Source organism: Balaenoptera borealis (assembly GCF_965194805.1).
Source record: "Balaenoptera borealis genome assembly, chromosome: 16".
Classification (NCBI taxonomy): domain Eukaryota; kingdom Metazoa; phylum Chordata; class Mammalia; order Artiodactyla; family Balaenopteridae; genus Balaenoptera; species Balaenoptera borealis.
This window is the reverse complement of record NC_138872.1, coordinates 87,069,417-87,079,251: the sequence shown is the minus strand read 5'-3', so window position 1 is coordinate 87,079,251 and position 9,835 is coordinate 87,069,417. Positions and strand designations below refer to the sequence as shown.

At 51.8% G+C, this 9,835-nt stretch overlaps 1 protein-coding gene across 2 annotated transcripts in view; it reads right to left on the bottom strand.

Moving 5' to 3' along the window:
• Positions 1–1,386: 1,386 nt before the first annotated feature.
• Positions 1,387–9,835, bottom strand: part of GNA12 (G protein subunit alpha 12) — a 120,040-nt gene continuing 111,591 nt past the window's right edge. The window contains exons 3-4 of one of the 2 annotated variants that reach the window (XM_082362857.1): positions 5,301–5,429; positions 1,387–4,303 (exon numbers count right to left, since the gene is read on the bottom strand). In XM_082362857.1, the coding sequence (XP_082218983.1) occupies positions 3,734–4,303; positions 5,301–5,429 (699 nt within the window). In that variant the 3' untranslated portion in view covers positions 1,387–3,733. The remainder of the gene's footprint in view (positions 4,304–5,300; positions 5,430–9,835) is intronic. The other variant, XM_082362858.1, reaches the window with a different exon arrangement.

Here is a 9,835-nt window from a genome sequence, read left to right as displayed (position 1 = left end):
TCACTTTCTTCCTGAGGCAGGTTGTAGGTCACAGCAAGGGGAGGATTCGGGGGCCAGTGCGTTGTGGACCACAATTCCAGCGGCCTGGAGGGAGTCCCCCACGGTCCTCTGCTTCACGGCTCGTGACCCCGGCTGCACAGCAACCGCCGGGGAAACCAGGAGCGCGTCCACGTGATGCCTGTACTGCACGGGTTCTGGGTGGCCCAGCCCAGGGCTTTGCGAAGCCCCTCCGGTGACCTGACTGAGGCGCCAGAGCTGAGCATCATGATGTGGTCCAGCTTCTACAAATGGGGAAACTGGAACTCAAAGAGCTTGGCCCTCAGCCACGTGGGCAATGACGAGTACAGGTTTCTCTGGGGGGAGCAGTTCTGCCTTCTCTGGGGGGGGAGCAGTTCTGTCTTCCCCACACGTGGACGCACACAATGCCTAGCCGGGCGACGGCCACTGGACAATACATACGTGCCTTTTCTACAAGAGAATCCTGAGCGCCACGAGCTCTGTCGGCTGGGAATCGTTCGCACTTTGCATCAGTGGTTTCTTCGTTTTGTGATGGGGACGGTCACCCCACGGGGTTGCGGAGAAAGAGTTTCCACCCTTGCCTTCCCTTGCGCTTCCCCCAGCCTCTGGTCTCTGGCCATGTCCACGTCCATCACCAGGTCCTCTCCTTGGGCCCCCGGGTCTCAGGGCAGCAGGATCCCTCCTTCACACACACACGTGTCTTTATATGTATTTGCCACTGTTCCTTGTCCTGAAGTCGTGTTCTAGAGGCATCCACTCAGTGACAGCGCTCCTGTGTCCCACGTGGAAATAAAAACTGTGACCGACAAGTAATGAACCTTCAAGGAACGTTAGGAGAGTTATCCAATTGCTGTGAATTTTGGGGACTGAAAAAATTAATGTTGACTTCGCATGCTGAGTTGATATTTTCTATTAAGCAAAGGAAAACTAAGGATATATATTAATAAACATCCAGAGACTGAAGGTGGTCAGATCATCAAACCAGCCCCTCCTGCCAATGCTAAAATGCTGTGCAAAGTGTAAGCGGTGAGCAATTCACCCCGACTGCTCTCATCCTAACGGTGCCTTTACTCACGATACCAAGTTAGTGTCTGTTCCCAGGATGCCCAAGTTAGTCAGTCATAACTAATAATCTTGTTTCAAGATTATTTCCTGATCTTGGAGTTGAAATAACCTGACTTATTTTTATCAAAGAAGTAAAAAAATGACAAGAATAAGGAGTCTAGAGAACTCTCTATATAAATTACAAAGCTACAATGCAGTATCTTTAAAACAATTTCTCTACAAACTGAAGGGTTAAAAAAATATTTCAGTAAAAAACGTACATGTGTCCTTATGTGTAAACAGTATAACTATGAGGAAAATATCTTAGTTTGAGGAAGTTTATTGTTACATTTTTGCAATAACAGATGAGGCACAACTATCTCAATAAAAAAAGACAATAATCGAGGGTAACAGTGAAATTAAAATAAAAAAAAATAGAAAAGCCTAAGGTTTTGGAGAGAAAAGTGACTATAATCTATGTGTAGAAAGGCTGTAAATGGTTTCAGTTGACCTTGCAAAGAGCGATCTTCTTCTCGGATGCCGACCAATCATGGACTTGAGGGCCGGGCGCCTTGCAGGACTAAGCCGTCCACTCGGCTTACCGTGAAGAGGGGAGCCCGGCCGCAGGGGGGAGAGCGGGTCAGTTCTGGGCCGGGCAGGGGCCCCCCCTCGGGCTGTCCCCCCTGCTTCCCAGCCCGCTCAGCTTCCCTGTCTATACCAACTCCCTTCCGCCTCCGAAAGCAAACCAGCAGCCGTGTCAGACGGTTTAAAGGACAAACGGCACTTGCCGACCGTGCTGACCTCACTCGCCAGCAAGCCGTTCGGATGGGCACCTGCACCGGCTACGCCGACCGCCTCCTCCGCCAGACCGCAGGGAGCGTTTCCAGGCTGGTGAGGAAGCGCGTGGGTCCCAACACACGTGTGAGACCTGGAACCCGGCAGGCGAGGAGCGCTCGTGCCCCAGGACAGGGTCCTCTGAGCAGCGACAGCGGGGTCTTGGGCCGCCCTGACGCAGCCCGTTGAGAATGTTCTTTTTCCTTTCAGCCTCGGTCATCGGCCCTGATCCCGGGGCACGTCCTCTCAGTTTATGAAGAGCCACAGGAAGCAGTACAAAAACAGCAACTTTTCTCCAGCCAAAAAAAAGAGCCGAAACCCCAGCAAACATCGACAGGAAGCCTTGAGCGCCCGGAGAGACAGGATTTCATGTCGTCTCCTCATTAAAACCCTGTGATAACAAGGCTGACTCAGAAGCAGTTTCTTTCCTCCCTTTCCTCCTGGGTCAGCATCTGCCACAAGATCCCTGTTCATCTGCTGGGTGAAGGCAAGCAAGCCACTCACCAGGGATGCAGGACCGGGAACAGTGTGGCCTGGGGACGGGGCCCGGGGACGGTTACTCAACCACAGGAACATTCTGGTGCCACTGACAGGGGAAGCTTTTTTCTCTTTTAAATGCTAGGCAGAGTCCTCAACACACCAGACACTTTTGAGTAGAGTAATACACAGCGGGGACCAGTTTGGAATGCAATGTATTTTAAAACACAGTGAAAGACACCTGGACAGAGTAACCGGACAAGTTAACTGAGTGTAAGACTGACCAGCTCGCCTCGACATTCACAGCCTCTGCAGTTTCACTCAGAGGAGACCACGACCGACAGTTTTCCTGCTACGTGTGTACGTTAGTAGAAGCGAGAGACCGTGATGAGAACCTCGATTCTCGGCCACCAGAAGGAGGCGCGGAGCCCGGGGGCGTTAACGAAGGCTCCGCTGGCAATGCCGCCAGCTCTCGGAAGCCCCGAGCGGAAAGGAGCTCCCCGCTTCCTCCAAAGAAGGAAAGGCTCCCTGCGGCCGACTGCAGCGTCGGAGGCGACTCACAGGACAGAAGAGTCGTCTGCAAGGCCAGCTGGCTGAAGTCTTTGCCGAGGGGCGGGCGAGGGGCGGGGAGGGTGGGCACAGAGGCAGCGGGCACTGCCCTGTGCAGAGGGGCGGGGGCCGTTCACGGCAGCGCCCGTGCGCACACCTTCCGCCCCGTGTCCCGTCGCGCTACGGGCTGATCGGACAGGGCGGGAAGAAAGCGCAGGCGGTGGGGCCTTAAGTCCACACCGCCAGCTCTCACTGCCACCCTCTCACCTGACGGCCGGGCCGGGGCCTCTCGGGACATCGGCACAAGAGACTTAAAAGGCAACGCGCTCCCTTGGGGAGGTGGTGGCGACGGCCCGCGCTTCACCTCCTACAAACCACCCCCCTCCCCCCGCCCCGGCAACACTCCTCACCAAGCACTCTCGAGTTAGAGAGAAAAGCCATCTGCAAAGATGTCGGTTTTCGTGTTTCTGTCATTAAAGACAGAGCGTGCGCGCACACACACGCAGTCCTCGATTACATTGTGTCAGAGAAGGAATAGTTTCTGTAAAAAGAAAGAAAGCTGTGTTATTAGGCATTAGACATTAATACCAAAGTGATCGCTTGGATTTTCAGTAGTTTCACTAGTCCCCAGGATTCAGTAGCTAACATCAAAGTGTCACGTCCTTTGGCCTAGAGCGTGGCGGGCCTCACAGCATCCCTGAGCCAGGTGTTGAGGGCACGGATTCGGGAAACCCGCTCCGGGACACCAGGGAGATCTGGCCTGTGGCCGGCGAGGCTGCTGAAGGACCACAAGAATGAGGGGCATCCTCTTTCACTGCAACATAATATCTTTCAGGTTCTCTTGCAGGATGGTGTCCTTCACAGCGTGAAACACGAAGCGGATGTTCTCGGTGTCTATGGCGGTGGTGAAGTGATGGAAGAGTGGCTTACTGCGATTCCGCCTCTTCCGGTCGAAACACTGGACCAGGTAGCGCTGGACATCCTCCAGCCTGTGGGGGTCGCCCTTGAAGTCTGGGAAGTGCTTCTTGATGCTGACAGTCTTTACTTTCTCCACCAGGAGGTCCATCTTGTTGAGGAACAGGATGATGGAGACGTTGAAGAAGAGCTTGTTGTTAACGATGGTCTCAAAGATGTTCATGGATTCCACCAGGCGGTTGGTGCGCCTGTCCTCCATGAGGACCTGGTCGTACTCACTGGACGAGACCATGAACAGGATCGACGTGATCCCGTCGAAGCACTGGAACCACTTCTGGCGCTGAGACCGCTGGCCGCCCACATCCACCATCTTGAAAGGGATTTTTTTGATGACAAAGTCATGCTCCACGATGCCCTTGGTGGCCTTCCTCGCCAGCAGGATGTCCTGCTTGCTAGGGAAGTAATTCTGTAAAACGGGATAAGGGAGAAATTTAGGAGAGGAAGAACATGGGAAAACAAGAACAAAAAGATGGGGTGGAAGCAAAGAGAGTTACAGTGACTTTTGAGAGAAGTTGAACCAAATACCAGAAGCAACTTTCATTTACAAAAATATAAATTTACCATGAAACAAAAAGTGAAGGAACTAAACAGCTCATTTCAAAATGAACAGAGGCTCGTCAGGCTGAGGAAGAATTACCAGAATCTTCACTGTTAGGCCCCAATCTAAAATCTCATCGACTTTCTTCTCCACAGGAGACTACCATCTTTTTTCTCCTGCACCATAGCTACCTTTCTATTTTTCTAACTTCTAGGGCACATGCATTCCAAACCCTTACTATGAACTGATTTAACTTAGGTTTTGCAACGCTATTTAAATTTAGCCTGCAATATATTTAATATGTTATTCTTGGAGAACTCTTAAAGTCTTTAGCAACACACGGGCAACTGTGGTCACTCAAACCACTTTGATCCTGCACTATTAACAATCCTCCAGTGATTATTGCACACCAGCACTCATGCATCAACCTTGCCAAAAATCCAAACAGGGCTGAAGCCTCTAGAGCCAACTACCAATTCACGAGGTATAGAGGGGAGAGAGAAACATCTTCAACAACACTGCAGGGATGGAAGAGCAAAACTGAGACGTGAGAAACCCGACAGGAGAAATAATCCAATTACTCCAACAAATAAATTGAAAGGAAGAAAAAGACGGAAGGAGAAACCTATAGAATAAAAGAAGTCTAAGTGCCATGGACCAATTGCAATGGATGGGCCGTAATAGGATGCTGATTCAAACTACTAAAATAAAGCAGCATCCACAAGAAAACATTAATGAGACAACTGGGGAAGTCTCAAAACTGACTTGATATGAAGGAATTATCGCTAATTTTTTAGGAGCAATAATGGCATTGTGGTCACCTGACACCACAAACATGGCTCATAAGGACGGCGAAAGCCCTCACCGCTTGGGCTCCTTTGGTCTCCACACAAATGTTTTCTAATCCTGGATCATAGACTCCTGGAGTGGGGGTCTTACTCACCAGCTGGCCAATCCGGTCCAAGTTATCCAGGAAGTACTTCACTGATTCACCCTGTCGTGGAGGAAATAGAGTCACAACTCAGTCTTGGTTGAGGAACCCTGATTTGGTAAAATGACTGCTATTTTGCCTCTGTGTAAATAGGAAGGCGAAGTAAAGAGGCTAATAGCATACGTGTATTTTTTTAAATTAAAAACACAATTAAAAAAATTTAAAAATGCAGTTTCTCTAGCTCTGATCCCAAGGTTCAAATTCAGACTGTGTTTTGCAAAGCGCCCCTGCTTGATCCTGGTGATGGGCAGGGTGCTGACTCCCTTCCTTCCCAGATATGGAGATTGGCCTGCTCCAGGCCACGCCACCAGGGAGCTAGCCCATGAGATTAAGTTCCTGTGAATGGCTTTGCTCCTGGAGAGCTGGCCCAACGCACTCTAGCCACCGTCTTTGAAGAAGGTCCGTCTTTGAGAAGAGGCACATGACAAAACATGCGCCAGTTTCTGGAAACAGGCCTGACGTTCCATTATTACGCCACACATTTGTACGACCTGATTTACAGCCTAGAATGAGGGGACTCTTTGGTCTGGATTTCCGTGCTGGGATGACCAGTCTTTCTCCACCCACTGGACGTTCTCCGGACTGAACGTCGATACAAACCAGGGCTGTTCAATAGCCAGAAGTGACCTTGACAATCACCCACGGTCCTGTTCTCGGAGGAGTGAACCACCCAACGCAGCGGCACTCACGGGGCATAAGGAGCGTTTAGAGGGCCTTCAATGTCGATTAAATGGAGGGAACAGAGGAAGTGGAAGTGAACGGGCAAAAGCTCCCCTTAAAAAGTGGGATGTTGATTGTACCCCGTGTGCCCAGAGGACACGGCTTCCTGCAAGGTTTCACCCTGAGCCTCACCCTGCAGGCGGGGACCAGCGCGGGCGCCGGGAGAGTCCCCCAGGGAGGCCACGCCAGCCCCGCGTTCTCACGACAGTGCAGGGTGGCAAGGAGGTGGCACTCTGGACTTTTAAGGAGGAAGATCATCAGGAAGGTCCTAGACGACAGCTTGGGACTTCGTAAAAAAAGATGAAGAATGACAGGAGCAGCAAGCCCTGGTTCCTCCCTCCCCACGTGCCTCCACCGGGCCTGAAGGAAGAAACCGAGGGGTGGATTTCCTTCAGTGAAGAATCAACCTTCCCATTTTAAAATGAAGGCCTGTGGGTGATTCGGCAGAGAGCATTTTGTTTCAGGAACAGAAACACGCCTTCCCTGCATCAGAGCACAGACCACGACGTGCGACACGACCTTCCTCCTGGGCATCCGTGCTGTCAGGGCACAGGCTGACTCGCCCCGGGAGGCCGGGGTCCGGGCCGGCATGAACACCTCCCGCCAGCCGCGCCCCCCGGCCCGCACACAGCTCCTCCCCGTGGAGGGGAAGCTGGGCTCAGTGCAGCGGGAGGTCGCGCCCCTTCCCGCAGCTGCCGATCGTGCCCTGTCCGCACAGCCTGCCTCCCTCCCATGGCCGGACAGGAAACAGCTGGTGAGCGAAGAGCTGCCGGAGTGGACGCCAACTCACCTGATTTACGGCTACTCCTTCCCGGAAGCGCCCATCTCTCTTACCTCCCACCGCTTCTCACTCGGGGCCCTCGGAGGCGCGACGAGAGCTCAAGAACAATCAAGGCACTGCCCGTGCCCCCAGCGCATCCTTCCAGGGAGGCGGGGCAGCGGGGGCGGCTCACAGCCAGCCACTCCTGCCCGGCTCAGGCAGGGGCTCCAGGCACAGAGTGGGACAAGCCCCCGCTCCCACCACCACCCGGCCAGGGGTCTTGGCCTGATTGGGCACAAAAAGTCACGGCGACGCAGATACCCCGGCCATGTTCTGTCACCACGGCATGACAGTCGTCCTGGTGACACCACGACACGGGAGCAAGTGCCGAACCTCGATACACAGATGTGACATGCAAAATGCCCCGAGGACACAAGTAGGCATGAGCTAAACACAGACTGTTAAGAAAGGGAGGAAATCCTTTTCCCCCAGTTTGACTTTAAGTATTTCCAACGATTGAGTTTGAAATCAGGGTCAGCCCAATGGACCTTAAAACACGCCAAATGCTAACATAAACGGACCTTTACAGTTTGTTTCTCCACCAGAACGGTCTGTTTAATCATCTCACCAGCTTGTTTCACGACCTCGAAGGCGGTGACTTATTGGTGACTCTGCCGCTTTGCATGGTTGGTGGCCTCGACTCTTTCCAGGAAGACTCATGTATGACATCGGAGAGGGGAGAAATCCTGCCTCATCTGGACAATAAGCTACTGGGTCCGTGTTAGAGCCGCTGTTGAACCGTGAGGCAGAGGACTGCGCCATTCTGCTCTCCAGCGCGGGGCTAGCGGGATGGGGACAGGAGGGGATGAGAAACCAACGTTCAGACCAGAAATCGGCCCATAACCTCCGCGCGCGGTGCCATCCTGCTGGGCTGAGTTGGAACCGCGGTTGAGGTCACTGTGGTTTATTGTCAGAGACTGGAGAGCACGTCACTCCATTGGACATGTAGCAATAGGCTTCACGATCCCCACAGCGTCAGCTCATTTAAAGGTCCAGGTTTACACTTCTGATCTATCCTCAACACCAGGAGAACACGGTCATTTCTTCAGAGAGTAGTGTCTGGCAGAACCTGAGATTAACCACTCAGACTTTGCTACAGACTGAATGTCTGTGCCTCCTGCCCCCCATTCACATGCTGAAGCCTAATCCCCAGTGTGATGGTGTTAGGAGGTGGGGCCTCTGCGGGTGCTGAGGTCATGAAGAGGGAGTCCTCACGATGGGATCAGTGCCCGTACTAGAGGGACCCCAGAGGGCTCCCTCCTGCCTGGGCCATGTGAGGACACGGCGAGAAGACGCTGTCTATGAACCAGGAAGCGGGCCACCACCTGACACTGAATCTGCCTGTGTCATGGACGTCCAGCCTCCAGAACTGTGAGAAATAAACGCTTGTTGTTTAGTCTGTGGTATTTTTATTACCGCAGCCTGAATGGATTAAGATAGCACCTTTGTAGAAAGAGGCGACACGATCCCAGAGTCTTCTCCTGACAGCTACTGGGGCAACGTGGTCTAACAAAAAGGAGTAAATGGAAAACGGGCTTTTTACAATCCTGCTTGGTTTGAAAAATCTGTATCACTTAAGATTACTAAAAACATGTATTCATGGATTAGGAAAAACACAACAAATTCATTAGCTCAGAGGCCACCAAACACATACTTGACATCAGCCTGCCCTCCCGACTCAAAGCTCCCAGCAAAGCACTGACTCTTATTAGCTCCAGATGGATGGCTGAGGTGGGGCCTCGTGGGGGGAGAAGAGGGGGCTGTCTGTTTCAAGAAGTAGCAGCAGGTTTATTTGGGGCCCGTGCAGTTGTGCTCGGCCCAGACGGCCGAGTGTGACATGAGGACCGTGCGCAGGGTCCAGGCTCATAGCACCAGCGAAGAGAATCATCTTTTTGGCAAATGGACTCTGCTCTTCACCAAATCTTCACTGGAAGCTCCTATCACCCACAGCTCTAGTGGAGGTCATACACACTCAGTGCTCCATAGTCAAGGCTTCTTTCTGTCTGGCATTACCAGACAGACCCTCCTGCACACCCACCCCACCCTCCGTGTTCTGATGGCCCCTGCAATACTGAAGCTGCTTCTCCATCGCACGTCGGCCTCAGGCACCCATTCAACCCATTTAGGCCTGAGGACAGAGCCTCAGCTCCTGCAGCGCTGAGCAAGCCCACTCTGGTCACATCTCTTTCTCTGCCAGTAATCCGATCCACTCTCCCACACTTGGTTGAATTCTGGTCCTTTCTGTCAGTGTCACAGGGGAGCTGTGTGCATGAAAGAGAGCCCGTCCGGGTCAAGAATCACTGGCAGAGGCCCCGCAGGGGATGGAGAAAGGACAGAGGTGGGCGTGGGTTAGCCCGAGATGCAAAGGTGGAGGCGGGAAGAAAGCAAGGGCCAGCGAGTGGTTACAGAGGAAACAAACCCTAACGTCCACTTCGGGCCAAGCAGCTTTCCAGTTCCTAGTCCTAACTGTCTACACATGAGCTGTTCCTATGTTCCTGTACTCAGAGGAATTAATTGTAAAATTCTAACACAGGGCTTGTCAATGGTGAGCGAGAGGATTCGAAAATTTAGTTCACTCACTTAGACACAACAAATTAGAAAGACAAATTTTAAAACTGCTGTATATTAAAAACAACAAACTATTCTAAATGTCAGATTTTCATTTCCATTACTTAATAAATATTGAATTTATGACTTAATTTCCATTTAATAGAGATGTTAACCCAACAACCTGTTTGAATAGAGAACTTTTAAAAATACTTTAGAGGATAGACCTTCAATATGGCAGAGGAATAAGATGTGGAGATCACCTTCCTCCCCACAAATACATCAGAAATACATCTACATGTGGAAAAACTCCTACAGAACA